Below are 24,864 nucleotides of genomic sequence, written 5' to 3' on the forward strand. Positions count from 1 at the left end.
AGAATATGTTAGTTATACATTGAATACAATCATTCATCCGGTTTTATATGAATAAACAGAAGAAATAAAACATGTAACTAGTCGGTAAACAACGTACTATTTCTGGCTCCTTTTAATTATATAAATGAATACAGCATACAATAGTTAAGAAGTTTGATAGATTAATTTTGGAGGAGATTTTCCCGTCAAATGGCAAGTGGCAACACTGTTGTTGTTTTGTGAAAACAAAAATACCATAGATTACAACAGGTATAGAGAATTTCTTAAAAAAATCCAATTTGTCAAATTTTAATACAGACAAATTCATATTTCATGGGTTTCTAAATGTTTTATTCACTGATTTATTGCAATAATTCGACATGAGTTCGAATAAAAATGAAGATCGCGAACTACCCGATGGTTGGGTTCTATGTCCCTCCAAATCAAACCCCGGCAGAAAGTATTTTTTCAATAAGAAAACAGGAAAATCTTCTTGGACAAAACCGCAGGTAAATTTCGTAATTAAATGTACCTTACAGAATTTTTTAATACTACATGCCATCTATTTTCTAATTCACAATACAAAGTTATTTAAATCTTACATCAATGCTATAAATTGCTGGCAAATGTGTAGCTAATCAATATTTTGTACAACTTTTTCAAGGCTAGCGAAAAATGTCGTGGGCACAGTAAACATAGAAATAGGAAATACAAAACAAAGAAGGAAGACAAGAGTAAACGGGATGAACCTCCAAGAGTCTCTTTGAAGAGGAAAAGTGATGGCTATGAAGAGGTTTCAGCAAAGAAAAGACACAAAGAAGGTATATTAGGCCATTTAATTAGTATGTTATTATAATGTTAGCTTTGTTTTTTATGTCAATGTAAAAAATCACATTTAATGGGAATCCTGGATTCAATTATACATAAAATAGTGCAATAATTTTATTTGTTTATTTTTTTAATTTAAGCTATGTTTTTAAGGTACTTTATTATTTTTTATTTAAATGTTCCATAAATTTCTATTGTTATGAATTTTCTAGCTTGAAATTGCATACTACAAGTACAAGTTGTTGACATCTAATTAACTATGTATATATATGTAATATAATAATATATATAATATAATATAATAATATATATAAGTAGCAAAACATATTTTGTTATATTTATGTATATATGATATGTCTTTACAGAAGTATATGAACATCCAATACATGAGATGCACACACCAATAAAAAGGTCAGAGAAACATAGTCCATCAAAAAGTTGCAGTTCAAGTAAAAAAGTTAGTCCAACAAAGTCAAGCCTGAACAAGAACACAGCTAACTGTCGTCTGTCTCAGCTAAGGGCGCAATTAAATGCCGAAGCAGAGAGAGAAGAGGCCTCTCATTTGGACCATACCTCACAAAAAGTTAATGCAAAAAGAATCAGTCCAAACTCTACACAAACGGAAACACAAAGCAAAATAATAAAAACTGAGGTGCAAAGTCCAGTGTTAAATGACTCAAAATGCTCCACAGCAACACCGTCACCAAGCAGTGATGGTGTACAGTCCACACCATCTCCGTCACAATTTTTTGCAGCAAACAAAATCATATCATCAATGAAAGCTCAATTACCTGATAAATACTGTGATAAATCAAACCAGAACAACACTTTTGCGGATATAGAAGCTGGTATTTGTAATCAGACTCCCGAATATCCTTGCATGAAGCACCCAGCTACCCCACCACAGTTTTCCGAAGCCAGTAAGCTCATGTCTGCTATCAAATCGAAGCTGTCCTATAAAATGCCGTCTAAAGATACTGATGTGAAGAATTTTAGCTCAGCCCAGGATAGAATGAGTAATTTAAGAAATAGGTTGAGTAATGAGATTGGAATAGACAAAGATGGTAGCTTAGAAAATAGTATAAGTAATGAAAATGTATGTAGCGAGGCAATGGATGTTGATTATGTATCTAAAGAGGTTTGTATTATCCATACTAATATTATAAAGAGCAGATTTTCTCATGAGGCAACTAAACTCCAGAGTTTTACTTTCCATTCCATTTGCTTCCAGAACCACTGTACCAATTTCAAGGATTCCTTCACTCTTTGTAAAGTACAATATTCCAGAGTTAAGGAAGGGGGAATGTTAGTAATGAGGACTCATGACTGCATTACTAGCTATATACCATGTCAGGTTGACCTCCATGCGGTACCCCCTGGAAACCATCGTGATAAATTCCTGGTGAATTTGTCATGACTACCTGACTGACCTGACCTCATGTTCATCTTGTCATCCTCCACTGGTGCCCCGCCAGCGTAAACCATTAGCGCAGGCGGGTGCATCATTCCATATATCATTGATAAAACAAAATTCAGAGTGATGTAAGCTGTATGTTATGTTAATATGCACAAAACTCACAAAGTTATGAGCTATTTGATGACCAGGGTGAAGCCAGGAAGGTTTACCAATAAATAGTAATTGTGGAACATATAATCTGGCATATAATGTTATTACTTACGGTTATTGAGTCTACAGCCCTCTAAACATGGCATTATCAGACATTGAACAGAGTTTGGGAGCCTAGTGATTACTTCTAGGCAACCAAACTGCAACATGTCTTATGTTCTAAAAACGAATGCTATATAATTATAATTTATAAGTTTTTATTAATTTTAGGCAATGGAAACACCGTCAGTTCAGTTTTCAAAAAACAGTGGAGCCAATAAAAGTGAGGATCTGGTTGTTGTAGTAGATACAAATGTATTTATTCATGAATTGGATTTTATTAAGAATGTCCTCAATTCTCATATAAAAGGTGAGTTTTATCTGTACATATAAATAAAATTGGAGTGTCTGTTTGTAATATTGAAATAACCGTTTTTTACTACATGCATTTGAATATAAATACGGTACATACACCAAAATAACATTTTTTTAAAATTTTGTCTGTCTGTCTATCTGTCTGTTTGTTCCGGCTAATCTCTGAAATGGCTGGACCGATTTTGATGAGACTTTTTTTGGCAGGTAGCTGATGTAATAAACTCCTTATTACATACTTAGGTTACTTTTATTTTTGAAAAATAAAGTTAAATACCACGCGGACGTAGTCACGGGAACAGCTAGTGAATAATAAAATTAAAAATAAGATATCCTACATTATTGTAATGACAGTGTCATTTAAGCTACCAATTCTATTAACAGTGTAATTTGTAAATGCTTTTGCTGTGGCTGTGATTAAAAAAAGAAATCAAAAATGCAATCAGTAAAATTTTTGTCTGTCTGTCTGTCTGTATGTTTGTTATAAAAATAAAAACAACTCGTCGGATTTTAACGAAACTTGGCACAATTATTCTTCATACTCCTGGGCAGGTTATAGTATACTTTTTATCACGCTACGATCTATAGGAGCAGAGCAGTGAAGGGAAATGTCATATACTGACCAGTCGCTAGTTCGAATATTATATAATATGAAATATTTCTATTTGACATATGTCCATAATTTTCTATTCTAATAAATTAACTTATGTAAATACACGTATTTTATAAATTGAATGTCAACATCTATATAAAAAAATTGAAGAAAACACGAGTGAGGTTTACTTACAAAATTAGAAAATTATATAACCACTAACGAAACAATCCCTCAAGAAGAAATTCAGTCAAGACTTCAATTTTACGAAAACTACAAGAAACAACATGATATCGAAACAGAATCACCAGAAGAACAACTTAATGAAGAAATAGAGAACAGATCGACTTTGAAGAGAAATGTACATTTTTAAAGACCAAACTTTTGATACTACAATACAAAATATACACAGCACCACAGCTATCCCCATCACCTTCGAGCACCAATTCACGTCTAGACAAACAATCATTTCAAGAAAAAGAAACTTTTAAAAATTTCATGAATAAAATGTTTATATTTTTTATTAAACAACATAGAAGTGTAAAATGAAGGTATATTTACTACTAACTGAACTTCACGAAAAGTTACACGACCTATGCTCGCCTGAAGATCCGATTAACATGAACTTTATAGAAACTCGTAATAGATGACCACATAGATGATGTATGGGCATTAAACAAATTTGCTAGACAAAAACAGGATGAAACATGCAATGTATGTTTTGTCCAATAACTGTGTTAAATGTCAAAGTGCCATAAACCACCCATCATTACAATTTATCCGAGGATTGAAGGACAGTGATATAAGAATAAGAATACTACAAGAGCGAGAAACACCACCTTTTACAAGATTGGTACGTCATCATGGAAAGGAAAACGGAAAACAACAACGCACACCGATATTCTGACAGCCTCAATAGCCTAATACACCACCATCTCAAATACAAAATCGAAGACTACCAATAACAATAAAAGAATTGAAAGGAAAATGCCGATGTGGAAAAAATGACCACCAGTCTATTTGTAAAATCCGTTTGCATGAAGTAAAACAGGTCATTTAGCGCGTGTTTGCTTGAGATATGAATAAATTAGATGATAAAAGCGATGAAAACATGGGAGACATCAATCCATGAAAAGTGAAATATCAGAGAAATACAGTCCCAATAAAAATGAGAACAGACCAAATATGGAGTTTCTGGAGCAACATTGTCATCAATATCACACAGCGCCGAATATTCAAAACTGATATGAAATTAAGAACATACACTGGAGAAATTATTAAACCGTCAGGAGTCACCTACGTCAAATATACATACAAAGATCAGACCTTTAATGGAAAACTATATATAATCAACCAAGATGTTGACGCAATTTTTGGGAGAAGCTGGATGAAAGAACTTACAATAAAATTATCAGATATCAATATAATACGAAATTCAGAACCATCTACGAATCTTGATCAATTATTAGAAGAATACGAAACTGTATTTACTTAGGAAAAATACCAAATTATATATAATATTTATTCTCGTCGTATACCGTATGCTTTAAAGGAAAAAGTTGATGAAGAGATAGAGCGACTATGTTCAGAAGGAATCATTACTAAAGTGGACCATTCGTTAACGGCACTATCCGTTTGTGCGCAGACTACAAGGTAACCCTTAACAAATGTATCAAGGATGAACATATACTCCAAGCCTATCTAAATTTAGAAATGGATGACGAAAACGGCTTGACCGATTCTCAAGTTCTTCAGAAATGAAACTTTTTTTAGATGAAGATGGACTACATAAAAATAAAGACAAAGTGAAAGCATATTGAGTAGGTCTGAGAATCGGCCAACATCTTATTTATTTATTATTTTTTTATTTATGAACAATGTACATTGTATTTAAATGTTGATACGATGGTTGATAAAATTAATAAATTTACATGTTGTCAATCTATAAATGTAAATCTAATCTATATATATCTATTTTAAATGCACATTTCCAGTGGAATATGGATTTAAAGATCAACACTACACATTCCAACAACAACAAATTATGATGTCCGACCAGAACTTATATCAGGATTTGGTCACTCAGTACGCCAACACGGCTATAACGATAACGAACTTACACTTCAAGATAATAGGGGTAGTCCATCCTAATTTTATTTTTTTATTTTAATTAAAACAACGTTTGCCGGGACAGCTAGTACATAGATATTTTTTTTCGTAAATACATACATATTATACATAGAAAATACCCAGACCGATATAAACAACCATGCTCATGAATACAAATGTTTGTGCCGTGCGGAGATCGAACCCGCGACCATAGGACGTAAAGCAGTGTGCTAGACCGCTAGACCACCGAGGTCGTCGTATGTGCAGAATATGCATGAACATCACCAGAGACGGGGGAAAGGGTATTGTTAGTAATGTGGCCTGATGTACCATATCAGGTTGACCTCTACGTAGTTCCTCTGGAAACCATCGAATATTTTATAATATGAAATATTTCTATTTGGAGTCTGGTGATTTGGCTTATTTTACGAAAAACAACGGAAACGCAGACAAATGGGCTAATATGACATGAATTTTCTCTCTCTCTTCTCTCGACTCTTCTTATCATTTTCCATTTGTACAAGTCCTTACCTGAGAATGATAGGATAAAAGGTATCATAATCCATAGTATAATAGTAATAATAATAATCTCAGGACAATTCACACAGCGCCATCTGGACCCAAGTTAAGCTAGCTAAAGTTTTTGTTATGGGTACTAGACAACTGATACAAATATCTTATATATAAAATTCTCGTGTAACAGTTTTCGTTCCCATACTCCTCCGAAACGGCTTGACCGATTCTCATGAAATTTTGTGAGCATATTGAGTAGGTCTGAGAATCGGCCAACATCTTATTTATTTATTATTTTTTTATTTATGAACAATGTACATTGTATTTAAATGTTGATACGATGGTTGATAAAATTAATAAATTTACATGTTGTCAATCTATAAATGTAAATCTAATCTATATATATCTATTTTAAATGTTAGGGGTAGTCCATCCTAATTTTATTTTTTTATTTTAATTAAAACAACGTTTGCCGGGACAGCTAGTACATAGATATTTTTTTTCGTAAATACATACATATTATACATAGAAAATACCCAGACCGCACATCATCACTCATTCATAATATTGTAACTATAGGTCAGTGGCCTAAATGTTTTATTAAATTAGTGTGTTCCTGATAATTGTTTACAACTACTGCCATATCCAGTCGACCCGTGTTCAGAACGCTTACAGCAGTACATATTACGATATCAGAAGATTAAAAATATATATAAAATAGGATTAATAATAAACTGTATTCTCTCAAAATATTTTTGTTAAATGAACTTTATTTATTTAATATTAAAGTTCATTTTTTAGTTAATGAAGTGTATTATTAGTAAATCTAAATATATATAACTCAAAGGTGACTGACATAGTGATCTATCAACGCACAGCCCAAACCACTGGATGGATCGTGTGGATACTATGACGTAGGCATCCCCTAAGAAAGGATTTTGATAAATTCCACCTCTAAGGGGATAAGTTAACACGAGCGAAGCCGCGGGCAAAAGCTAGTGTTTATAAATGTATTTTGCAACTAAAGATTTGATTTCATATGTTTTTTCAGGACAGTCATTGAGGGATGCTAATTCTCATATTTATCCATGTGAATTGCCCGATGATGAGATTCTGAACTGCTGCCTTCAACAATCCGAGAGGGGCAAGTCTGTGGTAAGAAATATGTTAATAGCACTGTTTTTAATATTACCCAGTATAGCCACAGAACTGAATAAAGAAACTTAATACAAATATAGAATATTTTTAGTTGACGTTTTAGTTACTGGTTATAATTTTATATAGATTTAGAGTTATTCATTTTAAGACAGATTAATTATAATAATGATGTGGACTAAACGCGAGTGTTATATAATCTTGTGATGAGACAGCTTTCCGAATGAGCGGTAGATATAAAAACTATTTATCCAACTTACTTGTAGCACATGATTTTATATATATTACATACAGTTATTCATTTTAAGAAAATGATTAATTTAATAATGATTCTTGGACTAAACGCGTAGCCGTTATATGTCTTGCTGATGAGACAGTTCGGATTACTAGTAGGTGCTTATAACAAAGCATGAAAATAGATGGCAGTCAATTCAGTCTACATGACATCTGTTTTGCAAAGATATGTATATAATAGATATGTAGGTAACTGTATCGTGTTTTAGGGACGATTCAAGATTTGTAAATGTGTAGTATAATATCGTTAGCCGACACTCTGCAGATATGACAATGTATATACCTATTATGTTATGGTTTATTTTACATTCCATGCCTATTTTTTTGATATGTTGTAACGCGTCTGCGCTATACGTATAGCCTGATTTTGATACGTTTATACTCGTACGTATCAAAATCGGGCTATACGATTTTTTATTTCAATCGTTATATGTATGAGACTGATTTTAGCTACAATTAATTTACTGGTATATACCTCATGTATTCTACGATGTACCCCTCTTTTACCTAATGAGAATTCCGCTATATCTTATATATAAATTTTGTATCACAGTTAGTTGCCATATTTCTCCCACATTTTGATGAAATTTGATATGTATACTTGCCAGGTCTGAGGGAGGGTTGTTATCTATTTTTTATACCCCTAAGTCATAGGGGTGGCCTACCCAAAAAAAATATTTTTTTAATTATGGACAATTTTTTATTTATTTATAATGTTACATTGAAAATACATACACGCCTAAATTTTCACCCGTCTTTCACCAACCCCTATTTTTAATAGCGATATTCTTACAAATATTATAAATGCTAAAGTAACTCAGTCTGTCTGTTTGTCTCGCTTTCACGCCAAAACTACTGAACTGATTTAATTGAAATTTGGTAGACAGATAATGTAGACCCTGAGAAAGGCTACTTTTTAATGCGAAAAAGTATTGAAAGGGGAAATGAAAGGCTATATGAGGATATCGTAATTTTTAAAGTCAGATCTTGTAAGATTAAGTGAACAGGGTCGGTCTAGGTTTTTCATTATTAGAAATGTGTAACGGGGTAACACGTTATATAGTGCGAAATTGTGTATATTACAATAAAATTTAACGAGAAAATATTATAATGATGTCACTGGGACACTCATTGCCTTACTACTATATCGTCCGTTAGTCGCGAACTTTCTGGAAACACGAGAGGCGCGCTCCTATTGTCGGTCGGCGCGGTTACCGCGCGTAGATGAGTAGATGAGGTACTTAGACGAGTCTCACGGCGCCGCAGCGTAAGTACTTACTATACATACGTAGTATACATATGGGTGTTACAAATGTTTTTATTACGAGTAATATTACTCTGTTGGCATTATTTTTAAGTTTCTTCCAAATACAAGGGGTCTGACATGGGGTGTTATGTACCTACATTAAAAGATAATTTTTGAAATGTATGAAATGTATGTACCTACATTAAAATATACTTTTTGAAATGTATGAGATGTATGAAAGAAATGTATGTACCTACATATAAAGTTCATTTTTGAAGTGTATGAAATGTATGAAAGAAATGTATGTACCTACATTAGAAGATAATTTTTGACATGTATGAAATGTATGTACCTACATTAAAATATAATTTTTGAAATGTATGAGATGTATGAAAAAAATGTATGTACCTATACCTACATAAAAAGTTCATTTTTGAAATGTATGAAATGTATGAAAGAAATGTATGTATGTACCTACATTAGAAGATAATTTTTGACATGTATGAAATGTATGTACCTACATTAAAATATAATTTTTTAAATGTATGAGATGTATGAAAGAAATGTATGTACCTACATTAAAAGATAATTTTTAACATGTATGAAATGTATGTACCTACATTAAAATATAATTTTTGAAATGTATGAGATGTATGAAAGAAATGTATGTACCTACATAAAAAGTTCATTTTTGAAATGTATGAAATGTATGAAAGAAATGTATGTACCTACATTAAAAGATAATTTTTGACATGTATGAAGTGTATGAAAGAAATGTGTGTACCTACATTAAAATATAATTTTTGAAATGTATGCACCGTACAATAACAATACACGTTAAACATCATACCACAGAGTCATACGCAAGTTAAAAACAAACTGCTATGATATTAATGAGAAAGGAAAATTAACTTTATGGTATTCGAGTTATGGTTGATTTCTCTATTTTTTTTAAATACTATTTTAATCTTACCAGTTGCCAGTATTCGAAGACAGCTACGATTCGTACTCGATATTTTAAATTATTATGTAATAGATTTTTCAGTACAAATGTAAATAACCAACGACACTAATAATGTACTACTATATTCCGTTCTTTGAAACGGAACACTGCTATAATACAAAATAATGAAAATTTACTGTTCACAACGACTCATTAAAAGCATCATCGAATAATGCACTGTAATAAAATCCTGTTATCGATTATTCAAAAAAATCGATAATACATGTATTTATTTTTAATATGACAACACTTCATACATAAGTATTATTGGAAATAGTATTACTTGCTTGTTCGGCTATTTTTAATTTACTTAAAAAATTTTTATATGTTTAATTTACAATAATAATATATTAAGTGCTTATTATTGGAAAATACAAAAAAGACATTTAATTAGGCCGATACAAATGACGACAATGCCATCTATGAAAGCATTTTGAAAACATTGAGCCCCATATTAGCACTGATTAAAGTGTAAGTAAGTACTGGAAAATAACAAAATGAGTAAATATATGAAAATTACTTTTCTAAACGCATTATTTCATTTTAACATGTATATATAACTTTTTAAAAATTGATTAAACATTTTTGAAAACACAGTTTTGTTTTTTAAAACGTTTGCAAAACTATGAAGAATTCTATCGATACCAATCACGCCATCTATATGCAACTTTTAGCAATAATAATGGCTACTTCCTCATTAAGTGCCACTACTCGTAGTATTAGGTGCTATATTTTCTTTTATAGATATTACTGTCAAATGACAAGAATTTGTGCAATAAAGCTGTGATAAACGGCGTGAAGAGTATCTCGCTAGCGGAGCTCCGGCCGCTACTGGAGGCTCCACCCAGAGTTACGGCGGCAGGCGGCGGCGACCTCGCCGGCCTCCACCACCACCGCACCACGCTCTACCACCTGCTGGCCAACATCCTCGAGGTACGACTATGGACGCGAGGAGTGTCTCGCTGGCGGAACTCCGGCCGCTGTAACTTTTTGCCACGCACAACCACATTGTGGAATCACCTTCTATCAATGGTATTTCCGAACCAATACGATATTGATTCGTTCAAGAAAATAGCTTATTCCTCTTTAAAAGGTCTGTAATGCACTTGCAATTCCCCTGGTATTGCAGGTACTCATGGGCGACAGTTAGTTGCAAATAGATAGATACTTCCAATCTGCGTTTTGACTGTTTCTGTCAAACAGGAAATAAGTACATATTATATACAACCCTTATAATGAACCCTTTGAATTGTTTGTTTTTCAGAATGAGATGCGAGCGAAATATGACAATTTATGGCAGCATGTGCTGTTCAAGGCTCCGCCCTGGACCCTCAGTGATGTGCTCCAGTGTCTGCTCAAGCATTGGATCGCAGTGTTCAATGAAGTGTTCCCACGAATAGAGCACTTAATCACAGACTTAAAGAATGCATTGATCTCCATAGAAAGTAAAGGTGAGTAGAAAAGATAGAATTGAATAGAACTTATGGTCAAAAATCCATAAAACTACCTTTTTTATCGACTACTCTAATGCTGTTGGCCGCAGCTGGCCTTTACAGCTTCACTGGACGATAGGCGGCGAGTGCAGATGGCACTCCAAACAAGCGGAAGGACTTATGCAGCAGTTGAAGGCTAACTCCCGACTTTAGTTTGAGGGCACCGCTAGGGGTTCGGTTCAGGCCGTCGTAATTTCGGTCTCCGTTTGAATTGGACGGGGAATCGATTGGAGGGGAAGCAGAAGAGATTGAGGACGTCCTCCATGTGTGCAGGGACAATTTATGTATTGTATTGTATTGTATATTGGACTCCAGTCTCCGCAATTAGCCTCTCAATCGGGCCGTTGTGCGTGCAGAGCCAGACTACTAAAGTAGCCAGTAAAGCTCCTCCCATAAGCGCAGAAGACTCCTGGTATCTTCACAGGCTTCACAGGCTTCACAGAGCGACCTCCCCGTCCCGAGGATTTGTTTTCGTTGTGGGGCCACTGCTACGCACTCCAGGATTACGTGAACCGCCGTTTCTTCGGTTTCAAAGCAGCCTCGATAAAGAGGACTGTCTGTAGCATCTATTGTGTACATGTGTTTGTTTAAGGGACAATGGCCCGTTATTGTCCCTATCATTATTTTAAGGTTATGCCTATCTAGATTAAGAAGGCGTTTTGTTAGTCGATGGTTTGTTTTTGGAATTCCCACTTCTGATTGTTTGCAATCAGTGGTTAGATTCCATCTTCAATCAAGGACAAGCAATAGAAGTGAAACTTCAACGGACGGCCGTTGTCCTCTCTACGCCGCCACCAGCCTTTCTCTTTCTCTTACAACGCGATATCTCGTCCTCTTCCACGTGTTTTTGAAATGCTTTTTCGTGACCAAAAAATCTTAATACGGGGTGTATTAGGATTCTTTGTCTATGTAGAAGTTTTACTTCAAAACAAACACACAATTTATACATTCCAAACAGAGTCAATGTGGATCACATAATGCTGGAAACATAGTTTCCAGCCCTGATATTCAGTCGGGCCCAAGTATGGATGAATACAAATTACAATTGTCAAAATAATAAAAATTAAAAATAGTTATTGCATAAATTTAAATATTAATATATGTAAGAAATGTTAAGACTATCCTATTAACTATTTGAAACATAAAATACAGTAACTTTAAAATATTAATATCATAATTTATCTTAACCCGTGGATATCTGTATTGGTTTTACTATTATTAATTCATATCTATGTACTTATATACATACTACATTACACATTACTTATATACATACAACATACAAAAGAGCAACACACAAGTTTCTTGCTCGTTCTTCTTGTGATGAGACAGCTTTCCGAACGAGTGGTAGATAAAAAACAAATTGTTATGACTATTCAAAAGTGCTTAAATTAAGTTTATTTGAATAAATCTTGAATGATTTTCTATTCTATTCTATTCTACATTGTGAAACTGTTTGTATCCCAAATAAAATAAAATAAAAATAAATAAAACAATTCGAATGTCTAAACCTACTCTACAATATTGCAGATCCAAAGTCTCTGAGTCAATCGGAGGTGACCAACTTCAAGGAACTGTGTGTGGATGTGGCGAGAAAGTGTCAGATAATACCTGAGTACATGGAACTTGCAAAGCGCACCGTCGAGAAACTACAGAGGCCACCGGCAGCCGTGCAAGCCTTTGAGGCGCTGTGGACCGTTTTCTCTGGATACTGGTATGTTGAGAGAAAACTATTTATAATGGCACATACCGAGGCAGGTGGGGACCACCATTAGAAAATTATTTTCTATAGTATAATGATAATTATAATCTCAGGACAATTCACACAGCGCCATCTAGACCCAAGTTAAGCTAGCTAAAGTTTGTGTTATGGGTACTAGACAAATGATAGATATGTTTTGGTATTTTTTTTCGTAAATACACACTTGTCATTATGTTGTATTAGTATTTTCTATGTATTATACATAGACAATACCCAGACCGATACAAACAATCATACTCATGAATACAAATGTTTGTACCGTGCGAGGAATCGAACCCGCGACCATCAGAGTATAAATCCTGTAAAAATGAATAGTTTTGAATGAAATTTATTTCCATACAGACATAATGCTGACATTAATTTAATCAGTTGCAATACTTTTCCATATTACATTCATAACTAAATATGTATATTACAGTATATTTATAGTTAATGTATTTTTAACTATATACTAAATATCCAACACTTTGGTGCTGTACTCGAGATCATTTTCTGAAAAGATGATTGCGCAATGCGTGTGGATCGCTGCTGAGTCCGTTTTGTTGCTTAAATTATCCGGGCTGGGTTGCTTATATTAATCGGGTCTTAACACGAATAATTTTATGCCAAATAAAGGTATTTACCTCTCTCGACGTTTCGACTAGGTTGCACTAGCCGTGGTCACGAGCTGACTGGAGTAACAGTCCGTTTTGTTGTTCGCGGAGAAATTGCGGAACTGCATGAGCTCGACGTGATATATGCGAACGAGTCGACTTCTTGTTACTCCTACGCCCAGAATTGGTGGAGAATAATAGGAGCTCTTTGGGGAGGCTGTTGTTCAGCAGTGGACGTTTTCCGGGTTGAGATGATGATGATGAATGGGAGTAGGATATGGGGCAGTAATAGATTGCTCTTTAGATATTGATAGATTTAAATGAACCAGGTATTTTTAATGTTACCATTAAGTATAGGGTATCTTCAATAAAGAAGAAACTAGACTTGCAAATTGTAAAGTTTATTAGGGAAGAATATTTGACTTTTTTTATTTGTTTTATTAGAGACTAGCTTTTGCCCGCGGCTTCGCTCGCGTTAATTTATCCCCTTAGGGGTGGCGTTTATTAAAATCCTTTCTTAGGGGACGCCTACGTCATTATAGCTTTATGCATGCAAAGTCTCAGCCCGATCAGTTTAAAATTGACAAAGTTTCATACAAACTTTCATCCCCTTTTTTATATGTGTAGAATTAATCAAAATCCTTTCTTAGCGGATGCTTACGTCATATCATCTATCTGCATGCCAAATTTCAGCCCGATCCGTCCAGTGGTTTGGGCTGTGCGATCATTGATCACTATGTCAGTGAGTCACTTTGGAGTTATGTATATTTTTTAGCTAAAACAGTTTCGCAATGTTGTAAGTATTTAAGCATATAAATATATATTAATAATGGGATATAGATAGTATTGGTTTAACTATTATTACATATCTTAGCCTTATGTATTATGTATGTACAGTTCGAAAGTGTCCTCCGGAGCAACGGGCGCAGTGTCGTCCGACCCCCCGCAGCTAGCGTCCACGGCTCGGGCCCTGTCAGGCGCTCTGTACAGGTAATGGACCCCGTAGTTGCGCTGCTTTTTTTTGAGAATAATATATATATATATATATAACCTATATCGGTATTTGTAATGTACTTGCACATCAAATTTCCTTACTATGTTTATGCAAGGTTACCTATTATTATGCAAGCCTAACTATTTTTATGCAGGATTAACAATTTTTATACAATATTAAATATTTTTATGCAAGATTACCTATTGTTATGCAGTATTAATTAATTTTATGCAATATTAACTATTTTTATGCAAGATTGTTTATTTTTATGAAATTTATCTATTTTTATGCAAATTTAAGTATTTATGCAAGATTGTCTATTTTTATGAAATTTATTTATTTTTATGCAATATTAACTATTTTTATGCAAAATGATCAATTTTTATGCAATAGTAACTATTTTGATGTAAGATTAACTATTTTTGTGCAATATTATTATACAATTTAAATGCAAGAATTAGTATTCAAAGCATTTCCATTTGGTTTGTTGGTCCAGGGCTGTGAGTACGGAGACGGTGAGTGAGGAGCAGGTGTTGCAGCTGGAGGCAGCCGTCAGGGAGGGCCTGGCGCTGATAGATGTAGACTGCACCATCACCACGGAAGATCTGAGGACGTTTTGCACCAACTGCGGGTTTGTTTATTAATTTGGTCATAGGGTCCCATCTGTGACGATATATTTTATCTTTTAATTAAAATAATTCACATATAGCCGTTTTATCCCAAGCTAAGCAGAGCTTCTGTTATGGGTATTAGATAATAATAATAATTATTATTATTTACTGTTAACTTTACAAAGAGTTTAGGCAGTAACGCTGGTCATCTTAGTCTTATTTATTAAAAAAAAATCTCCACTGAATGTCTACAGTCTGTCACGATGTGACATAGGCCTCCTCCAAGTATTTCCATAGCATTCGGTCCCTTGCAATCTGAGTTCAAACTCTCCATGCTACCTTCCTAATGTCAACTTCCCATCTTTTTGTTTGTCTGCCTCTGCTTCTTCTGTGTCCTCATGGGTATCACTCTGTAATATCTTTTGTCCATTTAGGTATTTTTTCCGTAATCATGTGGCCTGTCCACCTCCACTTCATAGACTTAACAGTGGTTTCAACATTTATAAATTTTGATTTTTCCTTCATTTTAGTTAAGTTGATTGGGTATTAGATTATAATTACAAATTATTTAAATAGGTTTAATTCATTGAGGAGAGCGCGAAGCGATCTTAGAGATCAAATTTGCTCTCTTTGCAACGATACAGATCCGAAACGGCCTGACCAATCGAGACTAAAATTTCATCGAACAACCTTCGGGCTTCCATCATTTTCCACTAAAAAAAATCCGATCGGTCATGTCCTTTTTAGTAATAAGTATAGTATAGGTAAGGAGCCAACAGAATATCAGCGCTGCAGAGTTATCTGTAGCATTATGAGTTGGCTGCCATTTCACTTTTGCGGCACGTAAAGTCACCTATATTTCTTATATTAATACATGTTTTTTCTGTATCTCATGTATGTTATGTGTCTGTAATGTGAATAAAGAATTTATCTATATATCTACCTGTCCTTGAGGAATGGTCGGTGATAAAATTTGACATAGACTTAGTGTAGCGGAAAATAATAAACGCGCTCCGGATAACATGTCACCTGGTGTGTATTTTCAAATTCAATTCAAATATCATTTATTCATGTAGAACATTTTAGCCGCTTATGAATAATTTTTTTTATATTATAATTTTTTCCCTACTGTCCAGTTCAATATATAGATCCAATTGAGAACTGGAGAGATACTCAAAATTATTTATATATATATTTTATTTGAAAGCCAGTTTATTTACAATGTATATATATATATATATATATAGGTGTCTTTGTCTAATATTGTCTATTGGGATTTCAAAATCCCATGCATATTAAACAAATGCATGAACAACTATTGCCATTCACGCTCGTTATTAAGTAACTGTATAGTGAGTAATAGACTTTGCTCAGTAAATATGATTTAACAGATGTTTTGAATTTATTTAAGGGCAATTCCTATATCCTTTTTGTATCTTATTGTAGTTAAATGTTATTTTTCTTTCAGGAACATGCTACAGGAAGCGTACACAAAGTTCTCGCAATTGACTGAAGTATTGGACAATTGTCTAACTAGCATTAGTGATGTTTAAGATGTATCTCAGCGCAGTCGCCCTCAAAAGCGTTTACGAATTTAATAATTATAATGAAGTAGTTTTTACTCGTCACTTTATCTACCAGTCTAAAATGGAACTAATATTCTTCTCCGTTTCTATTCTTACTAATATTATAAATTCGACTACTTTCGCATTTATAATATACTAGCTACTCGTCCCGGCTTCGCACGGGTGTACATCTAAATATAACTCAAAGGTGACTGTCTGACATAGTGACCTATCAACGCACAGCCCAAACCACTGGACGGATCGGGCTAAAATTTGGCATGCAGGTAGATGTTATGACGTAGGCATCCGCTAAGAAAGGATTTTGATTAATTCTACCCCCAAGGGGATGAAAGTTTGTATGAAACTTTGTCAATTTTAAACCGATCGGGCTGAGAGTTTGCATGCATATAGCTACAATGACGTAGGCATCCCCTAAGAAAGGATTTTGATAAATTCCACTCTTAAGGGGATAAATTAACGCAAGGGAAGCTGCTGGCAAAAGCTTGTGTATTATATATCTAAACCTCCCTCTTGAATCACTCTATCTATTAAAAAAACCGCTTCAAAATCCGTTGCGTAGTTATAAAGATTTAAGCATACATAGGGACGGGCAGACAGCGATAGCGACTTTGTTTTATACTATTTAATAATGATAAATCACATTTAGGGAATGACAGCGTATTGCTATGCAATTTTCGACTGTGACAAACAGTTTGCAGGATACTTAGTTATATTATAATTTATATATATAAAAATAACTCTGTCTGTCTGTCCCGATTTCACGTAATAACTGTTGAACCGATTTACTAATTTAAATGAAATTTGGTACTCAGATAGTCTAAACCCTGAGAAAGTACATAGGGTACTTTTTAATGCGAAAAAAGGGTTTTAACGGGTTGAAAGAGAGGTGAAAGATTGAATGGTCATTTTTAAAGCTAGAGGCTTGAAACATATTTTTAGGATGTTAATAAAATATGACATTAAAACTTTGTAAACCTATTAAACCTCAAAATAAAACAACGGATGAAAGTTCTTATAGAACTTGTCTTTCTCGTAGATAGAACGATGTAACTTTTCTCAGTGGTATTTTTGGGTTAAATTACTAAATATTTTATCCAAGGTCCTTTATCCATTATTCCATACAGAGGAAGTCGCGGGTCACTACATGTATGTAAAATTTCTTCACGATCGGTTTAGCCGTTAAGAGGTAACAAAGAAATTGTGGACATTTATATGGTTAGTAAGGATTTAAAATCGATGTTTTTTCTGACAGATCAAAACATGTACATATTGCTGTTTATTAACCTGGCAACAATTGCTATAGACTAAAAAATATCATAGCGTATATAAATACGACAATTATATCTTTTAAACAACATGTTTATACATGATGTTGTTTTTCTTTTACATCAAACAACAACATGTATAACATTCTAACATTGTAAATACTGAGTGTTGTGATAAACGTGATGTATAAAATAATCGTGCCAATGAATAAATAAAATGTCTTAATAATTAAATGTTGGCCGTTGTCTTTGAAATCGTATAGAATAGAATTGGAATAAAACTGAAATCGTGCCGATTTAAAAAATATAACCTTGTATAATACTTACACAGCGTCATATAGTCCCAAGTAAGCTGAACTTGTACTATAATTATTAGATAACTAATAGTCATACTTAGGCCGACGATATACAGTCGGTTAGGCAAACAAACACGCCGGGAGTTGCACAACCGAATCAGCCAATCGGAGTATATCGAAACGTTTCGTCGTATTCAGGCTACCTTACGACTAACCGGCTGTATGTCAGTGGCCTAAATGTTTTAGCAAATTAGTCTGTTGGTAGTAATTGTTTACAACTACTGCGATCTCCAGTTGACCCGTTGTAGCAGTACATATTACGATATTGGAAGATTAAAAAAAAAAGTGTAAACTGCATTAACTAAAAAATATGATTTTGGGAAAAGAACTTTAATTGTTTAATATTAAAGTCCAATTTTTAGTAAATGCAGTTTATTAATAAACATTTTGTCTGACTTTTAATGATGTATTAATTTATTGCATATATAACCAACATATTTGTTAGGTGTCGTAGAATAAAAGTGTAATACAATACATCGCTTTTGAAGGCGACTGTGCCCAATCTAGTCGGAATTCTGTACAAAAATGTACCATTATAGGAAAAAAATGTAAAATGAACTGTATCTTTCAATAGTGGAAGTTCCTTTCACGTTGTTACTTGCATAATATACTGTAATTGCATCAAGAAATGCAGGATTCGGGTAATTGCCGCGGAAATATATTATATTAGAAAATAAATTACATTAAACTCTTATTAGTCCACTGTTGGACACCACAGAATTCAGTTATGATCACTTCCTTACATAGATCCATGTATTGGGGTCGTCATACACTGCATTTGCAGATATGGGGTCGCAATTTAATATTTTCTTTATTAATTGTTACTTTGCTTACTGACGTTTCGAGATTTTCAAATATTAAAATATTTTTTTGCAGATTATTGTATAACTGATACTTTGAGAGGTATGCTACATTTTTGTTATTTCGAGTATAATTACATGTATTACAGTAAAGATACGTCATACTAGGGATATTATTTGCTTACTGAGTCAGTACAAGTAGTACCGTTTATGAGTGAGTCAAAATTCAAAATATCTTTATTCATGTAGGTCTATTACAGACTCTATGGTACTATTACTCTGCTACTCATATGATATGAGTGATTATATTATGAGTATATATTATATAATATAGAAATAGAAATGATATTTATTCAAATAAACTCATTACAAGCACTTTTGAATAGTCAAATTTTTGATTCCACCACTCATTCGGAATGCAGATTCATCACAAGAAACTTGTGTTGCTCTTTTGAATAGATGGTATGTATATATAGTATAGTACTACAATAGCCTGTTCATGTCGTATAACCCGTCAATAAAAGTATATGAGCCTGCGTTTATAAACATCTCACCGCGAGAGCCTTCTAAAATTTTACGGATTAAACGCAATGTAAACCAAAGTTACCCGAACTCTGTACCTTATTCATAATCGTATAGAACTCGTATGTAAATGTATTTTTTTACCTATTCGGTAGTTTCTTCTAACATGGTTATTAATAAGCGTATTATTTAAAATATTGTATACTTGGAATTGTTATTTCCATACATAGTAGAAGAAATGGTAAATTTTATTCATGAAACACATTGTTTTTGTGATTGCAATAATAATTGATCCGGGCCGATTAAACACGTTGAAGACCACATTGAAATCTTATATCTCACAGAGGTACCGGCATTTTTTATTGTTAATTACGTATATTATTTTTTATATATTTTTAGTGTACAATAATTTGAGCTAGATATTATTTAACTCCTAGATCTATTTCAATTAAAGTGCCCACGGGTGATCACCCAGTCCTAACGTGTAAATTTACTTTCGTTGCGGAGTGACCCACCGGTAGGTATGCGGTCTTTAACGTGTTAACTACCTACAGGATTATATTTACAGAGTGTAAACATTTTCAGTCAGTGCCCATTCTGGAAAATTCTTACTATATATATATCAATAATAAGCATTAACAATGTGGGCTCCTTAATTCTCAATAACGGTCTGAATATATCACTATTAGAGAAGGTCGTAACGGCAGTTAAGTTTTCGCATATATTTGTGGTATCATAAATGCTAATTGTAGCGGAATTAAACAAAATATTATAAATCCATTTAGTACTGAAAAGAAATACTGTCAATTTCACCATTTAAGACTATGCTGTGGCATATTTATAATAATACTAGCTGATTTACCCGCGTGAAATTTATAGCTGTGTTATTGTAAAGTTTCATCAAAATTAATTCAGTAGTTTTTGATTGAAAGTGCAAAAAACATCCATCCATCCAAGCTCACAAGCTTTCGCGTTTATAACTTTAGTAAGATTCATGTTGTTACTTAATGGATTTATAATATTACTAGCTGTCACGACAAACGTTGTGTTGCCCTAAAATAAAAATAAAAATTTAGGGGTTGGACTACCCCTAACATCTAGGGGGATGAAAAATAGATGTTGGCTGATTCTCAGACCTACTCAATACGCTCATAAAATTTCATGAGAATCGGTCAAGCCGTTTCGGTGGAGTATGGGAACGAAAACTGTGACACGAGAATTTTATATATAAGATATATACATTCATTATTTAATTAATTAAATTAAATATGAATGAAATGGACTCCCGCAAAATAACACATAATTTGACAAAATATTTTTCATCTTGTTTATACTTTTGTTTAACTAAAACTGCTTTTTATATTGATTACTTTAATACTTAATTCAGTTTACACTCTGTAATATGTAATACTCTATGGTTGGAATAACTACCATCGTTAGACATCAAAATAAATACAGTAACGTTAGACATTCTGTTGAAATTCTCAAAACAACGGGGTTGTTTTCATTTAAAAATGATTTCTATGTACATATTATTAAAGTTATTTATCTTATTTAAGATTTTAAGTAAAATTTATTTGTATATTGTGTTCAGAATTATAAATAAACATGCAGTTGTTGATGTATGGGGCATATTACACTATCAATCTATAGACTCATATGTACATAGTTCATAGTGATGAAATATATAAATATCTTTTAATATTATTGTTCTTGTATAGTATCTGCCCTGTATTTATGTTTAGTGGTTATATAATATTATATACATGATAGTGTAATATGTCCCTAAGATTTTGATTTATAAAGTTGTAGCATATATAGTGAATTTCCTGCAAAAGTTTAATCTCTGGATATTTTCTGTGTCAATGTTAGTACATAATATATGTTATGAAAAATATAAAAAAAAACATAGCATTAAACATGTTAGTTGTTAAGTAACTGTTCGTCCTTAGTATTGACCGACGTACACGCCTTCTATTTTAGATATATATGTTTTTTGTTATATGTATAACATTAATTTTAGTGTTAGTCGAAAAGGGTATAAGCGAGTCGGAAGGTTGGTAGAAGTCATGAAATTATACCAATTATATCTACAAAAAAACAAGTAGATTAAAAAAAAAACTGTTTTTTGTGATTCAGCCATAAACAAAACCACGCAGGTTTTAAAAAATAGTTTTTTCCGTTTTGTTTGCGAAAGTTAACACTATATACGGGAATTTAATGAGCTTACTACGTTTTCGTCTTCCGTGACAATTTCGACTTAATCTGGAAGTCTTTCAGGGTGGGTACGCTCGTCCGTTACCTCGTCTCGCCTAGCCTTCTCCAGTTTGTCGAATAATATCGCTTTAAATGTAGTATTTAAAGTTTATTTTTCTATGCACTTTTTTGCAACACCTTCAGAAAATGTAATATATTTTAAAATTCAATATAGTAAAAAGACGAGCTTTATTCATTTTTGTATCTGTAAATGTTTCTTTATAGTAGTGGTACTGTTTATATCGTATTCAATTTTTTTATTTAAATAACTATAACTATATAAAATAAGATACAAAAGGCGGTCTGATGAAATTATTTGCAGAAACCAGTTAACGTAGCACTCACCACTATTATGACTTGGCTTCTTATACCCTTTGCATAGTGCCGGATTAGCCTAGTAGCACATGTAGTTCTACTCTCTTTCATCTGCAGAAATAGAACTAGTTTAAAAATTGACAAACCCATAACAAAATCTTAAGCACATGCAAGGCCCTGCTCTCTTTTATCTGCAGAAATAGAACTAGTTTAAATTACAAACCCATAACAAGATCTTAGCACATGCAAGGCCCTGCTCTCTTTTATCTGCAGAAATAGAACTAGTTTAAATTACAAACCCATAACAAAATCTTAGCACATGCAAGGCCCTGCTCTCTTTTATCTGCAGAAATAGAGCTAGTTTAAATTACAAACCCATAACAAAATCTTAGCACATGCAAGGCCCTGCTGTCTTTTATCTGCAGAAATAGAACTAGTTTAAATTACAAACCCATAACAAAATCTTAGCACGTGCAAGGCCCTGCTCTCTTTTATCTGCAGAAATAGAACTAGTTTAAATTACAAACCCATAACAAAATCTTAGCACATGCAAGGCCCTGCTCTCTTTTATCTGCAGAAATAGAACTAGTTTAAATTACAAACCCATAACAAGATCTTAGCACATGCAAGGCCCTGCTCTCTTTTATCTGCAGAAATAGAACTAGTTTAAATTACAAACCCATAACAAAATCTTAGCACATGCAAGGCCCTGCTCTCTTTTATCTGCAGAAATAGAGCTAGTTTAAATTACAAACCCATAACAAAATCTTAGCACATGCAAGGCCCTGTTGTTCTCTTTTATCTGCAGAAATAGAACTAGTTTAAATTACAAACCCATAACAAAATCTTAGCACGTGCAAGGCCCTGCTCTCTTTTATCTGCAGAAATAGAACTAGTTTAAATTACAAACCCATAACAAAATCTTAGCACGTGCAAGGCCCTGCTCTCTTTTATCTGCAGAAATAGAACTAGTTTAAATTACAAACCCATAACAAAATCTTAGCACATGCAAGGCCCTGCTCTCTTTTATCTGCAGAAATAGAGCTAGTTTAAATTACAAACCCATAACAAAATCTTAGCACATGCAAGGCCCTGCTCTCTTTTATCTGCAGAAATAGAACTAGTTTAAATTACAAACCCATAACAAAATCTTAGCACATGCAAGGCCCTGCTCTCTTTTATCTGCAGAAATAGAACTAGTTTAAATTACAAACCCATAACAAAATCTTAGCACATGCAAGGCCCTGCTCTCTTTTATCTGCAGAAATAGAGCTAGTTTAAATTACAAACCCATAACAAAATCTTAGCACATGCAAGGCCCTGCTCTCTTTTATCTGCAGAAATAGAACTAGTTTAAATTACAAACCCATAACAAAATCTTAGCACATGCAAGGCCCTGCTCTCTTTTATCTGCAGAAATAGAACTAGTTTAAATTACAAACCCATAACAAAATCTTAGCACATGCAAGGCCCTGCTCTCTTTTATCTGCAGAAATAGAACTAGTTTAAATTACAAACCCATAACAAAATCTTAGCACATGCAAGGCCCTGTTGTTCTCTTTTATCTGCAGAAATAGAACTAGTTTAAATTACAAACCCATAACAAAATCTTAGCACATGCAAGGCCCTGCTCTCTTTTATCTGCAGAAATAGAACTAGTTTAAATTACAAACCCATAACAAAATCTTAGCACATGCAAGGCCCTGCTCTCTTTTATCTGCAGAAATAAAACTAGTTTAAATTACAAACCCATAACGAAATCTTAGCACATGCAAGGCCCTGCTCTCTTTTATCTGCAGAAATAGAACTAGTTTAAATTACAAACCCATAACAAAATCTTAGCACATGCAAGGCCCTGCTCTCTTTTATCTGCAGAAATAGAGCTAGTTTAAATTACAAACCCATAACAAAATCTAACGTGTCCCTGTCCTATGGCCAGATGCATATCAGAGTCGTATCGAAGTCGAGGGCTTCTTGAAAGAATTAGCTACAAGCTCCGCTTTGGCGCAATCCGGCATTATCTCTCCTGCTAACAATGTATATAAATGACTTTAAAATATACTATGTTACTCAGTATTACATTTCAGAATTGGCATTTACTCTCTTAAATTATTATTTACCCATCATTTCTATGAAATTGAAGATTTTTTTACTTCCGGGCAGGTGTTTATTATAAATCATTAAATTATATATTTATACCGTTAAGTATGTAGTGTTTAGTTTTTTTTAAGTGAAAGGGACTTCACTGTCTTCAAAGACTGACTAATTGATATATTTTGACGGCTCTGCGTCTTTTAAACTGTAACGTTTTATTGAGTGGACGAGTGAGATGGCAAACATTGTGGGAGTGTCGCGAAAATCTATGTAATTTCTGATAAAAGTTTATCTGTATCATTATTTCTATATTTCTATAAATTGAAAGGAGGGGGACATGTTATGTACGCAAAATGTAATTTATGCATTTTGCATAACATGTCCCCCTCTCCTTATTTATAAATAAAGAGTGCCATGAAAAGAACGTCATCATGCGATATCCCTGGTAAGGCTTACGTTAAAATTCCTCAGGATTAAGATGTTGTAGAGTACATAATTTCACTGGGATCATGGTATCTTA

The 24,864-nt window shown here is 33.4% G+C and overlaps 1 protein-coding gene across 1 annotated transcript; it reads left to right on the forward strand.

Annotated features, from left to right (window-relative positions):
- Positions 1–359: 359 nt before the first annotated feature.
- LOC131849529 (transcriptional protein SWT1-like) lies at positions 360–16,756 on the forward strand. Its single transcript, XM_059199617.1, has 11 exons — positions 360–488; positions 644–809; positions 1,176–1,945; positions 2,645–2,783; positions 7,051–7,154; positions 10,442–10,630; positions 10,962–11,148; positions 12,721–12,904; positions 14,443–14,535; positions 15,036–15,170; positions 16,619–16,756. The coding sequence occupies exons 1-11, from the start codon at positions 360–362 to the stop codon at positions 16,701–16,703; spliced, it is 2,181 nt and encodes a 726-aa protein (XP_059055600.1). The 3' UTR covers positions 16,704–16,756.
- The last annotated feature ends 8,108 nt before the right edge of the window (positions 16,757–24,864 follow it).

The sequence above is a fragment of the Achroia grisella genome, unplaced genomic scaffold, assembly GCF_030625045.1.
Source record: "Achroia grisella isolate CSIRO2021 unplaced genomic scaffold, CSIRO_AGI_Agris_v1 utg642, whole genome shotgun sequence".
Classification (NCBI taxonomy): Eukaryota; Metazoa; Arthropoda; class Insecta; order Lepidoptera; family Pyralidae; genus Achroia; species Achroia grisella.

Excerpts from the sequence above, each read along its gene's own strand:
- LOC131849529 (XM_059199617.1), top strand. The coding sequence starts at position 360 with ATGAGTTCGAATAAAAATGAAGATCGCGAACTACCCGATGGTTGGGTT. Across the intron at positions 10,631-10,961 it reads TGCTGGCCAACATCCTCGAG|AATGAGATGCGAGCGAAATA; the intron begins GTACGACTATGG and ends TTTGTTTTTCAG. Across the intron at positions 12,905-14,442 it reads ACCGTTTTCTCTGGATACTG|TTCGAAAGTGTCCTCCGGAG; the intron begins GTATGTTGAGAG and ends ATGTATGTACAG.